The 24,018-nt window shown below is 40.8% G+C and overlaps 1 protein-coding gene across 1 annotated transcript in view; it reads right to left on the reverse strand.

The window, feature by feature from the left end:
• Nucleotides 1-24,018, reverse strand: part of cep112 (centrosomal protein 112) — a 128,213-nt gene that overhangs the window by 67,565 nt on the left and 36,630 nt on the right. Inside the window, exons 9-16 of the mRNA XM_085352395.1 lie at nucleotides 22,532-22,631; nucleotides 21,977-22,095; nucleotides 19,653-19,796; nucleotides 12,579-12,733; nucleotides 12,161-12,290; nucleotides 11,957-12,049; nucleotides 11,768-11,827; nucleotides 10,506-10,585 (exon numbers count right to left, since the gene is read on the reverse strand). Coding sequence (XP_085208521.1) covers nucleotides 10,506-10,585; nucleotides 11,768-11,827; nucleotides 11,957-12,049; nucleotides 12,161-12,290; nucleotides 12,579-12,733; nucleotides 19,653-19,796; nucleotides 21,977-22,095; nucleotides 22,532-22,631 — 881 coding nt within the window. The remainder of the gene's footprint in view (nucleotides 1-10,505; nucleotides 10,586-11,767; nucleotides 11,828-11,956; nucleotides 12,050-12,160; nucleotides 12,291-12,578; nucleotides 12,734-19,652; nucleotides 19,797-21,976; nucleotides 22,096-22,531; nucleotides 22,632-24,018) is intronic.

Here is a 24,018-nt window from a genome sequence, read left to right on the forward strand (position 1 = left end):
CTCAAAACAGTAGTTTCATAGTAAAAGACAGAGAACGAAGATAGACCTTAGAAGCAGAAAATCATCACTGTTCTTTTTGCATACACACTATCAGGTTTGGTTGACCCTTTAAAACCTGAACTGTGAAATAATTGCCATATTATTTTGCAAAATTCTAATTGTTTGAAAATAGAGTATTTATGGAACCTGAGGACAAATTAACAAACGATTAAATAATGACATATTAATTTGCATATATGAGTTTTAATTTGCTACAGCTGACAATTTTTGCAATTTAATGATTATAAACGTATTGTGAAGTTTATTTAGGTTCACTGATAATATAGAAGTTTTAAAAACTCAGCAACACTCATGTATCAAACACGATAGACTGAGCTTTAATGTGGTGCTTTCTCTCGACATCAAAGAGTGAAATATTCAACAAACAACAAGTTTCTTTCCCATGTTGAACGATGTGTGAAGACTTTCCATGATCCTTCATTATCGTTCACCCTGTTTTAAATTAAAATAAGTCACTTTGTGCATGCGGTATAGCCTCGCTCATCGGAATGCGTGGCTGTATCTCCCAGGCAGGCGTGCCGATGCTACTGCCGGTAAATGTCAGGTCACAGTCTTCCAAGAGGAGAGGGACTGACAGGCACACTGAGAGGGATGGCCTCATACTGAGAACTGTCAGAGCCCAGCCAACAGGCCCAGCCGCAACATCATATACAATGTAGCTGTCAAGCTTAACGCACAGAAGGTAGGTGGGGAAGGGAGTGTGTCTGGGTGGAGGGATACAGAGTAGAAAAAAATGACAGCGCTAGAAGCCAGGGAAGTGTGTGAAGGTGTTATTTTTGTAAACAGCTTTTAAATTTCTGTCCATCCATCCACTACACCTGCTTATGCGGGAGGGTAGAGCTGGGCAGGAGACACGTGACACCACGAACAGGCTGTCAGTCAATCACGAAACTGACACCAGACAAAGTTGCTGCTGACATTCAAACCTGGAGATGCAAATGAACCGAAATATTTTTGGAGCCAGGCTAAACTTCTTGCTCTAAATTTGCACCTCTTTGCATATTTTTTGGTTTATTAACCGATTTAAAAAAAAAAAACTGAAATAAAGGCAGACATAAGAAAATACACAGCTATATGAAAAATATTAAAAACTAAAAAAATTACTAAAGAATTAAAAATAAATATACAACAGACTAGTTGACACACGTTTGCTATTATTATATGATTCTATACTCAATATTGTGATGACAAAACTCTGTTGTCACCAATGACTTCGACTCAGACTTGACTGTGAAAAATAATGCGCAAAAGCACGCACATCTGTTCTGCCACCTCCAAGTGTTTGTCACATGATACCCACAGTAGATTTCGAAGTGTTGGAATTTGGCAGATTCACTCATCTCTTGCATGACACTTCTTGATGAAACCATGTTGACAAAATCCAACCAAAAAAACCCCCCACAAACCTGGAAAATATTATCCCCTTACACTCGTATAACGTTCGTATTTTAATGACGCCACACGTGCTCCTCACATGTGTGGCGTGCACGAATATAGTCTGAATAAACAACTTAAGAATTGCGCACCCAGGTTTAAAAACACCAAAAAACAGATCATAATAATTTAACGACAGCATCTGTTATCCATGTACAGTGCATAAATGGGACTTTGCTAAAAACAGAATTGCGTGAATTGATTTAATTTTCACAAAAAGTAACACTAAATGTGCAACTACAACAACGGGTACATGGACTGCAGCTACTATTTCAACCCTTCAAGATGCTTCATCTGATTCAAGCACAAAGAGCACGATATCAGGGGGGACAGTACGACTGACTGTGCACTTTTTCCTCTTTACAGTGTGCCTTATGCAGTGCTTTGAGTATAAGTGAATGTGTGGCTGTGTTTTTCTGCTCCCTTGTAAATTGCTACTCTAAGAGGGTATGGATAATTATTCCCTCTGGACAGACAAGCAGCAGCGAGAATGAAATTCTGGCCAGTGGGACTTTAAACCAATTAGAAGTACAACTATTACTAAATTACAACAGGCACACATCGGGTGGTGGTGGTAGGGGGAGGCACTATGCTCCGTGCATTTATCTGTACTTCACAAAGCAGGAAGGCTGTCAAAAGCAGCATGATTATGAGCATCCATGCACAACTTAAAAAATAAATTAAATGAAAAATTGGAAGTACATCTAAAGAAAGGCATATAGTGGTTTGCAGCTTTGTAAAGTGGTTAATCTCTTCCTGTAATCAAAGAAACAACTTTAGGTGTTTATAAAGACAGAACTGAAACTGAGGCGATAAAACCCCCCCAGCAAAAACAGAGGAGGCAATAAAATAAAAAAAATTAAAAAAACAAAACAGCAGAGAACAAAAGCAGAGGATTGAGAAAGGAATGTGCAAGCTTTCTCTCCTCTTTATAGAGTTCTGTCTCTTTGTAATTTTGGTTTCTCTCATGTTGGACATCAAACGACAAAGTGTTTTTTTTTTTTTTTGCCTCTTTCCCAATTTTGTGTACTCTGTAATTATTAATCAGTCTCGTTGCACGACTGCCTTCCGGACTCAGACAGACACAAAGGATATGTGGGGAGACTGAGATGGAAAAAAGAGAAAAAAAAGAGGAAAAGAGAGAGGAAGATGGAAAAATGGATGTCACAGAAATAGCAAGTTTTTTTTAAAACTTCCAAGAGGAGAGCGTAGAGAGAGAGAGAGGGAGAAAAGAATTGGGTGTGTGTCTCGCTTGAGAGACAACTGAGCCTGCGCGTGCGTGCGTGCTCACGTGCGTGTACAGAGGCCTTTGTTCATGAGCCACAATCCCAAACTCTCTGTGTGACTGACAACTCTACTCAAGGAGTGCACTATGAGTAAGTTGGAGCTGGCTGATGGGCCTATACCTCAGAGAATACACAGGAAGAAAAAAAAGTGACTGCAGCTAACTTCAAGTATGTGACAGATTGAAACATATTATGCTCTTAAGCTGAGGAGAGCAGGTGAACGCTTGGCCTCTTCGGGGAATCTCGGGAGCATAACTGTGTGTGTGTGTGTGTGTGTGTGTGTGTGTGTGTGTGTGTGTGTGTGTGTGTGTGCACGTGTGAACGTGTGTGGTCACTACAGCGGTAGACAGCGTGTCACCATCAATAACAGAGCAACGAGGGTGAGATGAGAGGACAGCGAAAAAGGAGTCAAGGAGGCCTGGCAGAGAGAAATGGAGAGGGAAAGGGAAGGAGAGGGGTGCCAGCGCCAGGGCGGCCTGTTGGCTTTAAATGGATCTCTGGTCAGAAAAGTGGAAGGAGAGGAGGCTCAAATTAAAGATGTGCCTTCGCTAAAGAGGAAGTCCTCTTATCCCTCAATCCTTAAACAGCTGTTTAAAGGGGAGGAAGAGAGGGCGGCAAAGAGAGAAGAGTGTTTGTGTACTAGAGAGGGTGAAGGAGCTTCCGCCATCCAGCCGCCTGGCAGACAGGAGGGGTGCGGGGATGCCGGCATATTCCGGACTCCTCTGACCACACGGTGCCACGTGCCGCCTGTGTGAGTGCGCGAGCACATGGCGGATACACAATGAAGTTACTGTATATAGGCTCACGCATGCAGTTGACACAAAAGCACCCGCTGACGTCTGTGCACAAAGACGAAACTCTTAATTGCTTATGCAAATATTCTTTTCATGTAAGCAAGAGCATTTAAGAATTGTATGGGCTGTGATGTGGGTGGAGCAGCACATGGAAAAGACTGACAAACAGACCAGAATGCACGCTTGCATGTGGATGCCGCTGGTCTCTAGCATAAAAAGCCAGAGAGTCAGTGTGAGTGTGTGTTTGTGTGTGTGTGTGTGTGTGAGAGAGAGAGCCAAGTGCATGTGAGTGCCTCCACATCTGCGTCTGTGAGCTCATCCAAACGGAATGATAACGAATCCACAGACACATCAAAGGGGCTCGGAGAAAAAAAGCGAGAGCACATAAAAAGAGAGAAAATGCAAAACTGAAATATTCAGCGCCCTCTGAAGAAAAAATAAAACAGGCTTGGTTTTCATCTGCATCCCCAGAGAAAGAGAAAGGGAGAGAGAGTGGGAAAAAAAAGAAGAAGACAGAAACAGACACAGAATAAGAGACAGACCACAAATAAGTGAACACAAAAGAGAGATAGCACAAGGGCAAGAAAATATTAAAGGCAGAAAGGGTAGAAAAGAGGGAATAGAAAACAGAGCATCGTCGAGCTGGATGGCTTTAAAGCCAACCTACAGTTCTGGCCTTGTTTATGAGCAGCATTTCACTTTAATAAATTAAACAAAAAAACAGCCACAAACGTAAAGAGCACAGCCCTCCGCCTACAGTGGCATCTACACATGTAGTCGTCCGCGTGCCTGCAGGGAACAGCTGCCTCGGTAGCATCTTTAAAGACATGACTGTTGACCTTTATTTTTTTAATTTAAGCCCCAACCTTCTAGCAGTTTGCCAAACCCCAAAGATTTTGTGGCAAAACGATGAATCAAAGATGCAACAACTAAGTTGAATAATCAAAAGAACAACAAGCGGTTGCTCAAAGGCAACCGCTTTCCAGTTTTTCTCAGTCAAGCTGAATATGAATTTGTGGAGCAAAAATAAGACACATCAATTGGCCAGTGGAGATGCTACATTTTTAATATATTTCAGTATTTTCTGATATATCTTAGACCAGATCAGTCACAGAAATACGCGACAATGCAATAACTAAGTAGCTGATTTCCACATCTCGGAGAAGTTGCAAAGGGAATCGCTTTGGAGTGCTTTGCTCGAGAACCAGAAGGATATGACATCTGACATGATGACATTTCAAACTTTGCTGTGAAGTTTATGCTCTCGCATAATCCCCGGAGAAGAAGAAGAAGAAGAAAAACGACTTTACCTCACACTAGTTAGTGAGTCGTACCTCAAAAACACCTAAACACCAATAAGGAGAGAGAATAATGAATCTGGTGCAACACACACTGGCAGTAGCAGTATGTAGGTGGATAAACATGGTGGGTGGGACGGAGCAAAAAGACAAAGAACAATATATGTTTGTCATTGTTCAAACCAGCTCTGGAGCTCGCTCAGTTCCAAGGCGTTAAAGAAAAAGTTGTTCCCTCCAAACAACTTGTCGCTTTAGTGTAGCGCAGACACGCCGAGGGAAGGCTGTTATTTGTGCTCTCTATACATCCGATTCAAACTACAGCAACAAAAAACCAAATGGAGCAATTTTTTAATAAAAGTTTGAGATAAATCTAGGAAAATGTTGTTCTAAGTTGGTTTTCCTGTCTCTGCTGTTGCCTTAAAATGCTATTTGGCTTTACGAATTATGCAGACTACAATGGAAACATGCTAAATCAACTAGGCACAAGTCCCTAAAGTGAGACTACTGTATTTACATATCCCAAACATAATGCAGTGGAAGATGAAGTTGAGTGAAACAATGAAAGCCCTGAAGACAATCCGTGCAGTCTGAACCATCAGCTCTAAGCGAGCCTGCTGGTCTAAATTCAGACTCTCAGCGCAGATTTGGAAGAAAACCAGCTTCGCGTAGAAATGCCAAGCTTGGTTTCGAGTGACGACCGTGAAAGCAGAGAAAACCAATTAAAAATCATTAAAGCAGGATATTAAAATGTAAGACCATTAAGTGATGGGGTGATTAAATATGACAAATAACAGCTGAATAATAAATAACCAGAATTACTGCTCATTTTTATTCATTATCTACTTTACTAATTCAGTATTCAGAAATAGGAGGAAATACTGGTTAGACTGACTCAGTTATATCCTTGCAGTGCTATCTGATCATTACAAGCTTGAATAATAAACATACAAATAAGTATTCATTTAAAAAAAATCTATCAAAATCTATTTAAAGGACAGAATATTCATTTTGTCAAATCTGTGGTATTGAACTGATTCTTAACCCATTCCCAACTCCCCCTTTCAAAGTAGTTATCATGGGAGTCAATATTGAGCCCCACTGAAGCTTCTCAATATTCAGGATCCATACCTCCACCTGCTCCTCCTGCACCTGAACATTAACCGTGCTGCTGGATGGCTACCTCTGGTCCCTCTCAGGACCCCATCCCTATTTCCCTCCATCCCTCCTGTCATGGGAGAGGAATGCTGAGAAAGATAAGACCACTTCAAAGACACACCCAGTTGTAGAAAAAGTGTGCGCACACACACACTAGCATGAAAGAAGGCATTGGATGAATCCTTTATCTTTAAGAGTAGAAGGACATGCATGAGGGACCCTATCTCATGCATGCATATGGGTATGCACAAGGTGAACAATGACACGCAGCCAGAAGGAAACACACGTTGCCAAGAGCTGATTAGAGAATAAACAGTGAAAAAAGGCGACGTTTCCCCCCCCGAAAAAGAAGAAAAAAAAATCAACATTAGTAGGGAAGCGACAAACTTTAAACTAGAGATGGATTGTTAAATAAATCAAAGACTGAAACATCATATTAATGATGCCGCGTGTGAAACTGGATAGCCGCTCACAGTCAAGTGCTACTTCAGCCACTCCAAAGTGTAAATAATCAGAGAGACAAAACCAAAGTTTGCACCACGCCTTAGTAAAGATGTGGTTTTGTTTAACGCAGCTGGGATACAAGTTCTAGGAAGGGCGGCATGAAAAATAAAACGATGCCTGCGTCTCAGAGAGAAAAGAAACGCCATAATCTACAACCTTTTTCTTTTTCTCTACCCTAAAAATTTGAGTGGTTTTCTATTTTCCCCAAATTGTGATTTGGAGGTCGTTGTTGCAAAGCAGGCAAGCTGTTCCCCAGATGAGCTCCCTCCTCTCTTTACTACCCCATCCACAACCACCACTATCTGTGGTGTATCTCTCCATCTCCATGCTAATGCCCTGTAATGATCTGAGGCACGTTGGGATGAAAAAAAAGGAGAGAAACTTGTTCCCAGCGCAGCTTTGTAGTGCTTTCTGTTGTTGTTGCCATAGTAACACAGACCAGGAACTCAAACTGACACAGCAATGCTTATTTGCATGACAGGACAAGAAGATCATATTCTTCTTAGACTTTGAATGGGTATCACTTACTTATGCTACATATGAATAATCAGATCCATTAAAAATGCACAACCAGCAGTCGCATCAACTTATTAAGAAAAAAATATAAATTTGTGGATTTTTTAAATATTTTTTTTTATATAGGCAAAGACTGTTAATAATAAATCTATGTTCACATAGTCTGCATGGATCATTGTGCATGCATTATACAGATGCATGTATCGCAGAGTATCTGAAGGAGGAGGTTTCTTGAGCAGTTCTATTTGTTTAATTTTATCATTCATCCTCCAATCTTCACACACACACACACACACACACACACACACACACACACACACACACACACACACCTGCGTGCGGTCTTGCTTTGACTTTGAAGTTCTGCTGGATCGCCTTTAAAGGCCATCAGTGTTGCCACGGCAGCAGGCAGGTAGCAGACATCAGGCTGCTCAGTGTGTTCGAGAAAGTGTGTGCGTGTGTATGCAGCCTGAGTATTTAATTAGCTAAGAGCCCAACGGGCCACTTGCCGTTTTCAGTGTTTAAACGAGGGAATGACTGGCTCGTTACTGATACTAACAACAAGGATAATTTATGCACAAACGGATCCGTCTGCTGTGTTTAAGGACGTTCTCTGTAGCTGGGCTGACAATGACAAGCAAACAATAAGAAAACACAACCATCAGTGTCCCCTTATGATATTTACACCGATATTTACTAAATGCTACAAAAATGTGTTTTTTTGTTGCATCATGGTGACTGAAAGAAAGGAAGAGGAGTAACAACCATACAATCTTTTCCTGAAACAGCCACAGTGTTATTGTTAGTGTTTGTCTAAGACCACTTTGACCATAGAAGAAGAACCCTGGAAGACCTTTGGGTTTCTATTATGCTACAACAAACAGCTAAAACCCACTCGGGGTGAGTGATGGCACTGTGACGAGCTTGGGCCATGTATAGCTGGAACTGGAGCTACAGTTGCTGAATAGGCCGAGCCGGCGCTCTGTTTAATTGTGCAGAACATGATCTAGTCTTGCCACAGAAACTATAATCTGCTTGTGGCCAAGTAATATGGCCCTGTATGGGATTAATTACCCAGTGGAATGTACTGACTGGCTCGCTGGTTGGTTTGCTGATTGTCTGCAGTCTGCTGAAGTCGAGCATTTCAACATATGCAGCTCTGGATAGAAGAGAGTGTTGAAGCTAAAGGAGTTAGTGTTGGATGTGGCATTTAGAGTAGATTACATGTTATTTTTTATCCATTCCTTTAATAATATTTTCCTCTATAGTAGGCATTCTGAAACATTGTAGCTACAAGTTTAATTAACAACACTATTTAGGTGTGGCTACATTCCATTTAGGTAAAGCTGTTTCATTGCCCTGCATTTGTGCACTACAATAACTTCTTGAACCACGCAATGTATGTGAGCAATCATTATTGGAAACAGTTAAATCTGCACTTTCAACGCTCAACACAACTGCCTCGAAGCAGGAGCTGCAGCAGTATATCATGCTGAAAACATAGTCAATGTGTTTGCAAAGCGTTGTGTATTTAACAATCAGACAGGCCCAAAGAAACACTGACATTCTTCCCCTTCAGACATCCTTCGCCACCATTCGATTGCGTGTCCTTAAAAGTTGTCACAGCAGTTGTCTGAATGTGTTGCAGACACATTAATGAAATGCACATGCTTAAGACTCCATGTCTTTGAGCTTCTTTGTGGAGCTCATTGAAAACTTGATTGTTGTGGACCACGGGGCTCCACAATCTTTGTATATGTGCCTTAGACCAAACATACCAACAACATAGCATTATTAATGTTATTAATACTTCTCATCTTATCCTTCATTGAATCCTCATCCTTGCTGGATGTCGTCACTTAGTCAAAATGTTTGACACTTTTCCACAGATGCTGGAGAATATGGCTCATCTTGGACATCTTTTTAATACTGATCGCCTTTCATACTTCATACATACTTCTTTTTTCTTTTTTTTTAAACTTGAGCCACAGTGAGTTTTACTTTTTACTTTTCTTTCTTAACCACTTTTAATCCAGAGGAAGCACTTAATCCAATGCCTATTTTGTGTCTGCACTAATTTTTTGAACATTTCTAAAGAGATATTAGTGACTGAGGACCAGTCTGGATGGCAGAAAGGGTTGAGGGCGCACATACGCATAGGTCTTCCTTCTGGCGACAAAGATGGAGAGAACTAAACAATCCAAAAGTGTATTTACCCTTCACTAGAGTGACACTGACAATGTTCATTAATCGTATGAGTATGTCTGAGTGAAGCAATCATGTATATAAATGACAGAATATGGTTACTTTAACAGATTTCACAATTGAGCAATGATGGGTATCTCACTGACTTAAAAAGAGCATATTTATTGTTAAATACTGTGTTACAGGCCACCCTCACTTACTCCTGTGGGAAATATATGGCTTTTTAGTTTATTCAAAACAGCTGTATGCTGCATCTGGAAACAGGACTGATGAGAATCATGAGACTGAATTGAAACAAATTGCTGAATGATGGTAGTAAGCTGAGTGGAGGCTGAGGAAAAGTGAATTAAACAAGAACTGTTGGTGGATTCACCGCACGTCATTACTTTGCCATTTTATCAATTGTTGATATCAAATATTGATCAGTGTAGCGTTCATGTTTTTTAATTTTCTTGACTCAATGTGCATCACCCCATAACACTCTTTAATATTAACCAATACCCAGGCTGTTTCTCGTCCATTAAATATCAGCCGTATGATTGTGTCAAAGTCGACAGTTTTGTTTATCAGCTTTCATTACTATAGAGACTACTCGGTTTATACAATAGGATTAGATTTGCCAGTTTTCATCAAGTCATCGCAAACACCAGTCACATGTGAAGCTCTGAGACTTTCAAGGCTCTCAACTCAGTACTAGTTTCAGTTATGAGAAGAGATCAAAGAGAGCGCGCAAGGGTTGACTTGTTAAAGCCAAACTCCGCCTTAAAACAGAATTCATACACGCTGTTTTTATGATCAAAGACTCAAAGTCAGTAGACATAAACAACTCCTTTTAATAAAGTCTGAAGCCACAAAATCGAGGCCCAAATCTGTGATATTAATGACTCTTAAAAAAAAAAAAAAAATCATGCTTGCTAACATTAGACATGTTGGAAACTTTGCTGCCGGTTTCAGTACAGATAGTGATAATGCACCGTGACTCTCCATGTACCTGCCACAACGGCAATGTGACAACGTCAGAATATGACTGGGTTGGTTCTGTATTGTGTTTGTGCCTGAAAATCTGCCTGATCGTCCTTTTACTCCTCATTCTGTTGGATTTTGGAAAGACATCTGATGCTGAAATGCTGATGAAGTATCTTAAACAGACTAAATAATTATCAATGGAGTCTAAAGCATAGACCCAGGATGTAATTACCCATGAAACGTCTTTAATTCAACACAACTCTCTGTTTAGCCTTTTCCCATCATACCTGAGTGCTTCTTCCAGTTTGGCTATCTTCCTTTTAGCCTCTGCCTTTTCCTTCTCTGCCTCAGTTTGAAGTGCCAAAACCTTAGACAGATAGAGAGGGAGAGAGAGAGGAAGAGGGAGCGAGGATGAGAGTATAGGAGGAACAGAGAGAGAGGTGCGAGTGAGTGCAAAAGCAGACACCATCAAACATCACTCAAGGAAACTCTTCTGCCTGTGACCTTGTGCATCTGGTCTCATCTCTTCTATCACCCCATCAAAAGTAGCTGAGCCCATCCCGCCTGCCTTAGAGGGCCTCTCAATCTGAATCTATGGCAGCCATATGGGACCTTCTCATGTCCAGATACCATACCACAGTCTCCTTCTTGTGTATCCTTTAGCACTCCTCGGGAGCGGAGCGAGGAATCTTTCCAGAGTAAACAAAAAGGAAAATGAACAACGGACTTGTCTGTCTTTCATTCCCCCGTCACCTCGTGAAGCAAAGAAAGAAGAGGAAAAGGTAGGGAAAAAAAAATACAGGTGGATTACGAGGGCAAAAAAAGAAAGAAACACACACACACACACACACACACACACACACACACACATACACACATCAAAAGCAATCCACTGAGGGAAGCTTAATTTAAATCCTCCTTGACCCCAAATAAAGAACACACATGCCTGCTAAGTTTTTGCAGGTGTATCACTCACAGGCAGCCAGATGTGTATGCCAGCCTGCCACCAAGATGTGGCACTTTGAAGATGACCCAGCTGCAGTGTGGAGCTTAAACCTGATCTTTACCTATGAAGTCTGGCCTGGCCTAGTCTGGTCCAGCTCAGATCATTAACAATAGCCTTTGTACTTTATGCTTTATGGCTGCTCTATGGCTTTAAAAGGGGTCTCTCAAAGGAGAGGGGGTAATCAAGCACAGGCCTGGGTACAGAGACAGTGCATACTTCAGACAGACACCCCCCCCCCCCCCCCCCCCCCCCAAAAAAAAGAAGTTTATTTCAATTTGCTTCTAACTTGTTTCTTATTTTTACAACTTAATAATTCTTGTTCTAAATTACCAACTTACCATCCTGCCTTCCTTTGTGCCAGCCTAACATCTACCTGTTAACTGAGGCTTTTAGGATTTTACAAGAGCAGAGAACCATGAGGAACATGCGGCTCCAAGCTTTGATCTCCACTAATCACTTTGTTCAGGGGTGGTTTTGATATAATGACAGGAGGTTACTGAGCTTGGCAGATGGATTTTTCCTTATGGAACAGGAACACACTACCTTTTTCTCACAGCTGATCAGCAGTTCATCTTTTTCCTGCTGAAACTTCATCTCTTGATCCTGAAAGGAAGCAGAGTCGAATCAATAGGTCAGAGAGAGCTGCTAATGACAAGCACTTTTAAAGCTCGTATTGTTGCAGTGACGAAAGAGAGGTTTAAAATGAGCGTCGCCACCCGAATCATATCATACCCTGACTTGTTGGTGTCTTCGATGTTCACTGTCCTCGAGCTGCTGTTTGATCTGAGCCACAGTTTTCTCTAAATCTGCCATCACCTCAGAGGCCTGCAAAAGAGAGTGGAGAGATTTGCTAAAAGTTGTGTGTTATTAATCAGTCAGCAGCAAAATTTAGCAGGCCGAGGGAGATACGTGTGAGTGTGTTGTGGTAATGTGAACCTTAGCAGCCGAGAGAGCATGCTCATGGTGCAAGTGGCTCAAGTCGGTCTCGTACTTGACTTGGAGCTTCTGCGTGGCCTGCTCATGCTGCTCGCTCAGCTCCTCCTTCTCCTTCTGCAGGATCATAATCCTGTGAAAAGCTAACAGCTTGACTCAGACTTCATGAAAGAGTTTCACACATACAGATCCGTTTCTATTCATACACCATTTTTACTTTCCATCCGCTGCACACTAGCAATAGATTACATAAAGCTTTCTTAAGATGTGAAGAAGACATTTAAATTAAAAAGCACATGGCAGTAAAACCTAGTCATGAAAAGCTGGTTAGTGTTGAAAAGCTTTCAATATTAGCACTAGCTACTCTTCTCCTCTTTATCTTTCAATCCACCCCTATACCACACGCCAAACAGGTTCATACCGTCTGTTGGCCTCCTGGAGTTCAGTGCTGATAGATGCAATGTGGATCTCCAGCTCAGCCTTCTCCTGTGTCACTTTCTGACGCAGCGTGTTGCCCTTCTCCCCTTCTGCTGACTGCTGTTTCACCCGGAGCTCGAGCTCTCTCATCGTTTGCTCCTGGACACACAAGTTGTTACGAAATCAAACAGCTTGAACCGCCAAGGGCGTCAGCACGGGAAAATGAGCATAAGTCAGAGGATCGCATGCTCCACAGAAATCAGGTCACTGATATGAACGTATCGAAGCTAACATGTGGCTAACAGTGCAGCTGAATGATCCTCTCACTTCACTCATTGACAATAAATGATAATTACTCCAAAAATGTGTAATACTATTACATGCTAATAAAATTTGTAGCTGAAAATCCTTCCCTGCTCCACATGGCAAACTTTTAGAAGACCCCTTTGTAAGAGAAAAGACGAGATAACCTTTACTGTCATTGTAAGCATACGAAGACTCAAGTTAAAAACAAACAAAAAAACAACAACTCAGATGCACATGTTTCTAGTCAGCTGTTGTTCCTCTGTTACATTCTGGCTACTGTTTAAACTTATTACCCAAATTGAGACATAAGAATAAACTCATAGTGATACCAGCTGAAAATGTAAAAGTTAATGAATGCTTCCATAATAGCAAACTGCACAGGCCGCATTTTCTTTCTACAATTCCAGTAACAGACAATAATCAGTTGTTAGATGGGTCAGTGTGTGAAAATTGCCTGATATTACTGGCAATTTCAAAGTCTAGCCACATCTCTTAAATTACTGACATTTAACGCTGGTGGCAGTAAAGTGCTGGTACATCAACATAGGGCATCATAAAAAGCCTATAACTTCATCGATTTAAATATCTGAACATGGTGATCCTGCATCAGATCAAATGACTCCAGCATACACAATGACAGCGTTGAGGTATTTCAGTCTCTTTTCCACTGTCAAAAACTTGATCAAGATTCAGACTTTCAGAAGACAATGATCAAAGTCCAGCCTAAACAGACAGCTTCTTCCTACACTGTTTTGATTAAAAAGAACTTCCCTTCCCTGCCTACTGTCCATCAACATGCACATATGTGTCTTCGTGTGTGTGTATGTACACATGACAGCGTGGAATGCAGTGTAGGCGGGCCGATAAAGGCGATGACGGGGCGCTGATTAAAGACGGAGTGTGCTAGTTGATCTAGATGATGACAGAAGATTGCGATGACTGAAGGTGGAGTGACGGGAAAGGCGGGGAATGGTGCGTTTGAAAAGAGTATGCGAGCTGCGCCCGGCAAGGCTGCTGAGAGAGACCTTTGTCTTTGTGTTAGCAGTGTAGGCCGTTAAGAAAAGGAACAAGGAGTCTGTGTTGTGCTGGGACGCATGCTGACACTTAGCTTTCTGGCAGGAGATGAGAAGACACGTCTCCATACTGAAGCCTGACTCGGCACACCTGGACCCTCAGTGGGGCCAAAATATGTCCCCTAATTAGGTGTTTTAGAAGGAGAATGACTTTGTGTGAAGTGCAGACTAAACTAGATTATGAGCTACGCTCCTCTTCGAAGATTTTGAAATGATTAAGCCTTTGAAGAGGGGGGGAAAACAAAACAAAACATGTAAGCTGTGACAAAAAAAGTCATAAAAAGTGATGGACGACCTTTCACAATATTTGTATCTGAACTACAGCCAGCAACTGGAAGGCAGCCTGTATCATCGCTCGTCTCCTGAGGCCACGCATATTGTGCTTCAAATTCTAATAATAGAATTTGGTTAGACTTACAAAAGTCCTCATAAAAACATCACTATAATACATATATAGAATAAGCAAACACTATTAAAGGAAGAGGATAGAGTAAGGGGGAAATAGTAAGCTTGAGGAATAAGTGTCCAGCAAATGTTTTTTTAAAAGGTTTAGTGCCATCTTCAGAAACCAGTTATTCTGTATTTGTCTAAAACAGTGTTACTAATTATATCCTATATATAGGAAAAGCCCATTCAATCAGTGGAATATCAGCAGTGGAGACAATGTGGCACTGCTACAAATGCATCTCTATCTTTACTTGGTTTGGACGTGCACGGACTACTGTTAAAAGCTTGGCTGGTGCAGATAGCAGCTTGTCTTTATTTTCAAACACCTACTCAGTCACTTCTACCTGTTCTGCCCTGCGCAGAGATAAGAGCCAAAAACAACATCCGAAGTATCTTTTTGTGATACTTCTGTTGGAGAGAAACTCCACAAGGCAGCGGTGGGCAGATGAACAGTCTTTATTTCATTTGTTATTAAGCTGCATCCAGTCTGCTGTATTTGAAGGGAATGAATCATCGACTTGAGGTTGTCCTGGATTGCTTGTGTTGCGTGTGATGTGAGCAAACTTTTCATATTGTGTCCTGGATATAAACTTAGGATCTACATCTCTTCGGCACAGTGGTGCAGTGGTTTCCAAACACATTAATGTTAGGTTAACTGGTGCCAGGCAGTCAGCCTAGGGCCCATAAAAGGATCTCTGGCTCTCAGGCCAATTTCATGAAGCCTGCTTCTGATTGTTTGGTGTGGCAGTGTTCACCCTGTTCGTCTTTGTACAAAGGTAGCAGATACCGGTCCTCCTGATAGATTAAGGAACTTCTATGACCCTGTCCAGCTACCCTAGAGTAACTGTCTTTCTCCTGGAATTGCCTCCATGCCGGGGAGACATAGAACTTCCTGGCAATGGCACATGTGTGCCGTAACAAGCACAGGCCTAGGTACAGAAGATTGAAAGATGTTGGACTACCACTGTAACCTCCGTATGGTCCAAGCATTGTCTACCTCTAGTATTGGTGGCTGGTGCTCAGGAGGTAGAGCAGGTCATCTACTAACTGGAAGGTTGGTGGTTCGATCTCTGGCTGCTACAGTCTGCATGCCAAAGTATCCGAGATATGCTCTTGGGGTTCACCAAGAGCGTTCACTGGCATCGTGGACTCAATTTGGACCATTGTCTTTGATTGTTCGATAGAAAGCACAGGTAGGAAAAGCATAGGAAAAAGTGCTTGTATAAATGTGTGACTGATGCATGTTGTCTAAAGTGCTGTGAGCACTACAGTTGAGTAGAAAAGTGCTATATAAGAATCAGTCCATTTACCAGCAGTGACACCCACAACAGCCAAATGCACAACTAGTGCATGGTGATCCTGCATCAGATCAAAAAGTGTTACTCTGATTTCTTCGAGCAGTGTATTTAGTAGAGGAGTAGCACTGACCACAAACAACTACAATGTGATTTGCTGCACAAAAGCACATGTTCAGCATTACTGGAGCTCACTTCTATTTAATGAGGAGTATGGACTGAAAGGAAGATTCATCTGGATATTGAAAGACTCAAGAAAGTCAACATGGGGCAAAATGAGGCAACTCCAGCTCTAAAGGATCAAGCACAGAGACAGCAATCGCTGACAAAAAGGTGCTGTACCAACTCACCTGAGATAAAGACTACCTTCAACACATATCCTCAGCGTGTGTTTGTGAATAGCCCAACACTACAGGAGGACAGCAGCTGTTACAGTGACAAGGGGCCTTTCCCCCCAATTTCTTGGACCTTGTCTGGCCTTATTTTTTTTTTTTTTTTAAATGGGGGGGGGGGGGGTAAATCAACCATGGACCATTCAGTATTTGCAGCCTCTTAAATGTGGCCCTGTTGACAGACTAAGGCCAGAGGCAGCGTGTGTGTATGGCAGCAACACATGAACACTGATACTGATAGAAACTGTATTTATGAAACACGTGCATTCAACTGGCCTCTGGTGTTGATGGTCCCAGCTAATGAAATGTGCATAGTCCCACTTAAACCAAAGTCCTTTCATAAGACTTCAAAGAAAGTGCAGCTTTGGGAGGTGTGTACGCATGTGTGCACGCACATCTTCAAGCACAATCATGGCAATGGGTAAGATTTAATACATACTTGGATCAAAGACCTTTTTAAAGATGACAGGCACAAGATATGAGAGTCATTCTTGGCCAGAGGTTAGAGAATGTCTCCTTTCATTTCAGCCACTGAGTGTTGTGGGTCCCTTTTTTCCCCCCTGATTAGCCATGCGACAGATGTATACATTTAGAACTAACTGAGGAAAGACTTTTTAGCAGAAGTAAATCTAGTCGCAGAGAATCCTGTTTGTTCCAGTGAAAGGTGGTGCTGAGCATAGAAAATAATCTGCCTACACTAAGCGTTTGAACACTTGCATCCCCTGCTGCTCTTTAGGATGAATCTCTGAAAGCTGCTCACACTATCTTAAGTATAAGTCGTGATCACAGACAGATGGAACAAACATGTGCATACAAAAATAAATAATAAAAAAAGTAAGGGAAAACACGACAAGTCAGGTAGTTAAAGTCGATTTACACAAACACTCACTGTGTAACTGATGGACACAAAAATGTGACTAAGTTAACCCAGAATAAAATACTAAATATGTTGTGTTTTATATGCTCATCATGTGAGTTTTACACTACTGTGCAAGTCTTGAGCCACTCCTCCTTTCTTCGCATTTTGCTTCCAAGAAGCCTGCTTGCATGCCCAAACCCATGGCCACACTCTAAAGTCGGTAACTTTTGTGTATTTTCATTTCTTCATTTGAACACAATAACACACTTTAGTTTCCAATAAGTTTATTGATTGGTTTGGAAAGTTTTTATATTTGATTAGATATTTGAGTTTAGGGTTCAGTGGTTTTGATGTTCTTCTTTGGTATTTAGTTTATTAACAAACTAGCCTGTACTGCATGGTTTTTGTGGTTTATGATTGTGTTTTGTTTAGTTACCCCTCGTGTGTCATAGTGATGTGATCAGCCATCATATATACCCTTGTGTGTCATTTCCTGTTTAGGTCAGTTATGTTTGTTTGGGCAGTTGTTTGGTTTGTTAAGTTTGCAGTTCTTTGCCTGAGTTAAGTTTTGTTTCTTTGACCTCTTTTATGAGCTCAACATTTATTACTTTTGTAAATATAATTTTTAGGGTTAAATAAATGGAAACCCTATTTTTCTAATAATTCCTAGGACTCCTCCTACCCAACTCAGCCCATCACACTGGCCTTTTAAAGTATTTCTTTGGCATCTGATGCTTATTTTCAGTGCAGTCGCCATTCCTGACCCATTTTTGGAGGAATGTTTTTTTTCTGGTTCTTAAAGTCACTTAACACTGACCTACAAATCATTAAAGTATTAAAAAAAAAAAGCACCTAACTCAATGGATGATCCAGTGTCGCGTCTACACATAACTGACAACTTAGCAAAAGAACAACAGTATCTTTAGGTCCTTTATTTACTTGCTGCCAGTCACACCATTTGTTTCCATTTCTTTAGTTAGTGGGAAAAAAAGAGGAAACTGGACAAGCAGTGGACAAAAGAAGTGTCAGGCCTTAAAAACTGTCCAAAGCAGGTGAACGGTATCTGAAAGTCATGTCAGCCAAGACCTGACAAAGGACCTGAGAGATGTATCTGACCCTTCATCTTATCTATCTACTGTTAACTGAACCTTCATCAGAAGTGGTCTCTGTGAAAGGGTGGCTGACAAAAAGCTATTCTGAAGGAAGGGAGACAGACAGAAATGGCTGAGATTTGCCAAATTCCAGAAAAGTGTCTGAAAATCAGTAGTAACAGGTCTTGTGGAGTGATGAAGCCATAAAAATAAAAATAAAAAATAAATAAAAATCAGTTATAAGTATGTATGGACAAGGTCAGGAGAGAGGTTTTCACAGCCATATGTAAAACATGGTGTAGATTCTGTATTTCAGCCCTAGTGTTGGGGATCTTGTCAAATCTGATGTAAATATGAATCAAGAAAAGTACAGTCAGATTTTGATCCATCATACAATATTATATGATTGGCAACAACTTCCTTTTTTTTGTTATGACAGTGACACCAAATACACTGCCAATGCAGTAAAGGGATATCTAAATTGAAAAACACTGAGCTTTCTCCAGAGCCTGGACCTCAACATTATTGAAGCAGTGTGCAATCATCTTGACAGAGAACAAAAAAGGCAGCCAACATGCGAAAAAGAGCTTTGACTGTCCTTCAAGAAGCCTGGAGAACTATTCCTGAAGACAACTTAAAGAAATGACAGGAAAGCTGCTTTAGATAGTTCAGGCTGTGGTGAAGAACACAGGTGCTCATCCCAAATATTGTCTTTCAGTCTTGTTAGAATTGTACAAGCTCTGTTTTTGTCCTATATACCGTATATTCATTTATGTTTGCACGTTACAATACATATTTGTGGCTCAAAACCTTTGCACAACACTGCATCTGTAAATCCACGGGACCACTGGTTAAGTGGGAGTCTTCCAGCACATCTGCTACTTTGGTATGTGCAGCAACACAAGGTCCAACATAAATCAGGGTGTGGAGATTAATAATTCAATGTCAGAAAATCACATCATTGGTCTCAGCAGACACAACACACAGCAGCTGCAACAAAAAACACCAACAGACTGAGTGCTAACACAACATTTCAAAGAAGCTGCTCCAGAAAATTATTTTTTGTCTGAAAGTGTGCAGAGCAATTGATCCTCAAATCTACAGCCAGAGGCAGATGGTGTTGTTTTTCCTTTCATTTAACTTGTAAAAAGATGACTTAAATAAATAAATAAAATGATGATGAAGTCGTCTATATCAATCTGAGCTACTGTAGCATCTTACGCATCTCATGTCAACAGTGTTATAAAATGTGACACATGCATTTCAGGAATAAAACATGAAATGGTTGCTTAACTATAAAAGTAGAAAGAAGATACGAGGCAGTGTCGCACACTTGACTGATGAGCTGCTGTGATCAGACATCCAAGCATGTGTAGTATTGAACTGGGTGTCATTGCATACAGTTTAATAAGAGTAACACAGCAACTATGGGTGAGTAACACCCACGTGTTTCATCAACATACTGTTTGTGCACATAGTACACAGATTAACAGAAAGCCAGAAAAAAAAAACAGCTAACAATATTAGTAAGATTAATCTTTGCTGCTGTATTAATGCAGTAAAGCTGACACATACACACACATCCAGACTCACACATGCCTGTTTCTGTACTCACAGTTGCTTGTGACTGTGCATTATAGTCAGACTCCATCTTAGCCAGTCGGATGTTGGTGTCCTCCAGCAGTTCCTGGATATTCTGTGTGTGTTTCTTCTGCAATTCAAACTTCTCCTGCTCCATCTCTGTCACGGCAGCATGCAGCTGCAAGGGCATGAAACATCTACATGTCAGTCACAGATGTTCCTCGCCGCGATTCCAGTCATTGATGACTGATCAATCGTTTCTCTTTTAATTTTTAAAAGTATAAAAACACTTTTCAGCAATCAGAGACCCCATAATACTCTTTTTTTAAAATCAATTCCATCCATTCTCTGCCATTTATCCTTTTAAGGGTCGCGGCAGGCCTGGAGCGTATCCCAGCTGTCTATGGGCGAGAGGCAGGGTACAACCTGGACAGATACCAATCTGTCTAACCAATTCATTATATTAAAAACACTCGATGAAGGACTTGTTGAAGGACTTGTGGACTGATGAAGAAATCTCATATCTCACAGTCAAATGGGCTTTTAGCTTCAGACTTCCACCAGACCTTCATGCCATACTTTCTTTGTTTATAAAGTATATAGTGACTGAAACTTTTGGGCTTCTGGGTAACAGTTACAAAATGACATTTACGTCACACCTTGTAATGTTACATACATACACTCAACAGCCACTTTATTAGGTATACCTTGCTAATAATGAGTTGGCCCCACCTTTGCCTTTAGAACTGCTTTGATTCTTAATGGCATAGATTCAATGAAGTGCTGAAAACACTACTCAGATTTTGGTCCATGCTGACATGATAGCATCACACAGTTGTTGAAGATTTATCTGTAATGGGAATCCCACTGTCATTGTCCAGTTACACCACTACCGGTAGGGCTGTGCGATATGACCAAAATCTCATATCCCGATATAAGAATTCTATCATCCCGATAACGATATAAATCACAAAAATGTAACATTTTCTGTAAATTCTGTGAATCTCGAGCAGCTCGACTTGCGGGAAGTGTTTCGAGCTGCGCGTCGTGTACCTGGAGTCGAGTGTTTTAACCGATGCATGATACTATACATTTTTAGACATACTGTAAGTTGTAACGGCCGCCGTATTCTTTGTGAGTATTTATTACACGGCGTGCTGCGGGGAAAAGCCTGTTCTAACGTTTGAGTCTAAGGTTTATTTATTAGCACCTGGCGGCTCTTTTTTGCTTCTCATCCGTAAATAATCTGCTCTTTCATGTGATTCAGTTCATTTTGAAAAGTCTCAACAGGATCTTGAACTTTATTGTGAAAGGTTTATGTGGAACATAAACAACCGGACACGCGATGGTGTTACCGTTGTTGTTGCTAACGACAACGCATAAAAACAGGCGCTTGTCCGTCCGTAGTGTGGTTATATTAAATATAAGAGAAAGAGAGAACTTTAAGAAATTAATATAGCCACTACAGTGACCATCAAAACTATGAAAAAATATTGCCGTAAACAGTTTATTTTGCGACACCACGAAACAAACGATAGCGTAAAATGAAACAATAGACGTTTTTATATCGTCATCCGATATATATCATTATATCGAACAGCTCTAACTACCAGCAGCTAGAAATATTAATAATACAAGTATGGCCATTTTCCTTTGAGCTCTGGCCTCATGTATTCTCTGTAAACACTAGAAATCGTTGCGTGGGAAATGTAGATCAACAGTTTCTGAAATACTCAGATCAGCCCTGGCACCGTCTGCCACCAACAACCATGCTGTTTAAAGTCACTTAAATCACCTTTACTCCCCATTCTGATGCTCAGTTTGAACTCAGCAGGCCGTCTTGACCATGTCTATGATGGACCATGTTCATGAAGTTGAACAGGTGTACCTAATACAGTGACAGTGAGTGCATACTTCCAAAAAGTGGAGTTAGTACCGTCTGCTTCTTTAGATGTGCAGTATCTCTTTTTGAACAGGGTTAAACATAATTCATATGCTACACATTTTTTTATGTGATCTGAGAGAAAAAAAAATGTTTCTATAACATCATTTAGCACATGCTGAGCGACCCTGAAGAGATGAGTGTAAATTTCATTAGCATCTTATTGAGCCCCCACAGCTGAGCTAGCTGGAGCTGTAGGAGTGAAAAGACAATTTACCTAGGGCACAGAGCATTAATTTTTCAGCAGTGAAAAAACCCACACTAACTTAAGCACCACATGAAGGAATGAGGTACAGCCTGGCTGCTTAAAGCAAAGTCTGCTTGTCTCATGCTAACAAACAGTCTTCCTCTGGCTCAGGGCTGCTTACACGGCGTTGGCCTGTAGAATTTCTAAGCCCTTCAACTTATCCTCATACCTTCTTCTCCCACTCGTTTTTTAAAGAGTCGGCGCTCTGATCCGACATCTTCTTCAGCTCTGCAATCTGCTTCTCTTTGCTCTCGCAGATGACCTGGGATTCTCGCAGCACGCTTTGAACTGCGGGTAAGCGCAGACACAAAACACACAAAAGAGCAGTCAGGCCCTGCCTCAGGGTATGAACAGATGGACACATGAACAGACATGCACGCACACTTGTGCTCGACTGATGTGCTGTCAGGAAATCAATGACAGTAAAGATTTTGTTTCTATTTGAATGGCTACTATTTCTTCTGTGCGACGCAGTTTTATCATCGGACACTCTTAAAGCAGACACGTGAGAAAAGAAAGGAACAAGACCAAAAAGAAGGATATCAAGTATAAAAAGACACATAAGGTGACTGAATTTTAGATTGAGCAGCACAGCTGGAGAGTGTCACTCTACACCAGTGCAATCCTTTGTGGAATTGCATCTTTTTAGGCTTTTTACTCCGAGTGGCAGAGACACAAGTACAAACATCCTTCATGTTAACCCCGCAATCATGTGACCTCTCACCTTTCTTCTCCAGCTTACGGATCGTCTCCTCTGATTCTTTCTGCTTGGTCCGGTGAAGGCTCTTCATCTCCTCAATCTCACCATTTTTTCGGTCCAGAATCTACAGATGGAGAGGGAGACACTGAAAGTGTATTCGGCTGTTTTTCTCTTACTGCCAAGAAAATGGCATCTGTCATAGCAAAGCTAAAGCTATTAAAGTTTTCGCATGCAAAGTTCACAAAGGCTAAATTTAAGTAAGCACTATGTGACCCAGATATAAAAAAGGAAAATGCAACCGCCCACACTGAAAGACAGCGCAGAGACCCTGGAGTTTTTGACAACCAGCAACATTAAAGAAGTTTTGTTTTTTTTGTGCAGAGTTTCTTGCTTTGTGAGCTCATGTATACCCCCCCCCCCCACACACACACACACACACACACATAACAGAACATGCAGCTAAGTATTCAGACTCTACTACTACTATTACTACTCTTGTAGGTAGGGGTCACATAGGAAGTAAACATGAATATGAACATTAATACATCAAAAGGTTTAGGGAAAAAAATTATGTATATTTATTAGGGGTGCAGCGATACACAAAATTCACGGTTCGGTTCGGTTTGATACTTTGGTGTCACGGTTCGATATTTTTTCGATACAAAAAAATGTTCATGCCTTTTTAATTTGTCATTTATTAAAATTATAAATATATATTTTAACTCAAAAGTACAGTTTTTAAATTTAATGTTGCTGAAACAAAAGTAATTTAAAAAATAAATATATCTCAGGGCTCTCAAAATTTCAAAATCCCTGGTAGCCCTTCGGGCAGGGACTCTTCAGTTTTTAGTAGCCCAAAATAAATTTAAGTAGCCCGAATAAAAAAGAGAGCAATTTTTTGATTGATGTTTTGTTTCCTTTACAATATTATACTTTAATGTATAATATTGTAAAGGAAACAAAACATTAATCAAAAAATTGTTGAAAAACAAATTACAACATTGTATAAAAATTACAATCATCAACTCAAATACTTGGTTCTAATTGAACAGAAATTTCTATGAACTTGTAAGAACTGTGTAGGACTTGAATCAGTCTGTGTCAGATCCTGAATTTGAAATTTCCGCTGAAGTCACGGGTAAGAGGCAAGTGGAACCAAGATCTAGGCCATTTGCTTTTTGAAGTTTGCAAAGACTGCTAAATTTTGCCAGTGGTAGTTCACTCTTTGCAACATAGTACGCTGTTCTAAACAGATTTTTCAGGTTTATTTTTAGTATGTTATTTGCAATTGGTGTTTGTTCTGGGAAAGATATTGCAGACTGAGCAATAATGCATTTCTTGCATTTCTCATGGGTTCTAATGGGGGCCTTTCTTAAAATGACTGGTCCCAGTAACAAAGGCGCTTGTCGACTCAGAAATCGAGAGAAAACCAACAACACACCCGGCAGAACATTATGTTATTTACACGGGTGCACATAAGTGGTCCGCATTCGCTGTCAAAATAAAAGACG

This window comes from Diplotaxodon limnothrissa, linkage group LG4, assembly GCF_057381915.1.
Source record: "Diplotaxodon limnothrissa isolate DT_005_m linkage group LG4, D_limnothrissa_male_GT1.1, whole genome shotgun sequence".
Lineage (NCBI taxonomy): Eukaryota > Metazoa > Chordata > Actinopteri > Cichliformes > Cichlidae > Diplotaxodon > Diplotaxodon limnothrissa.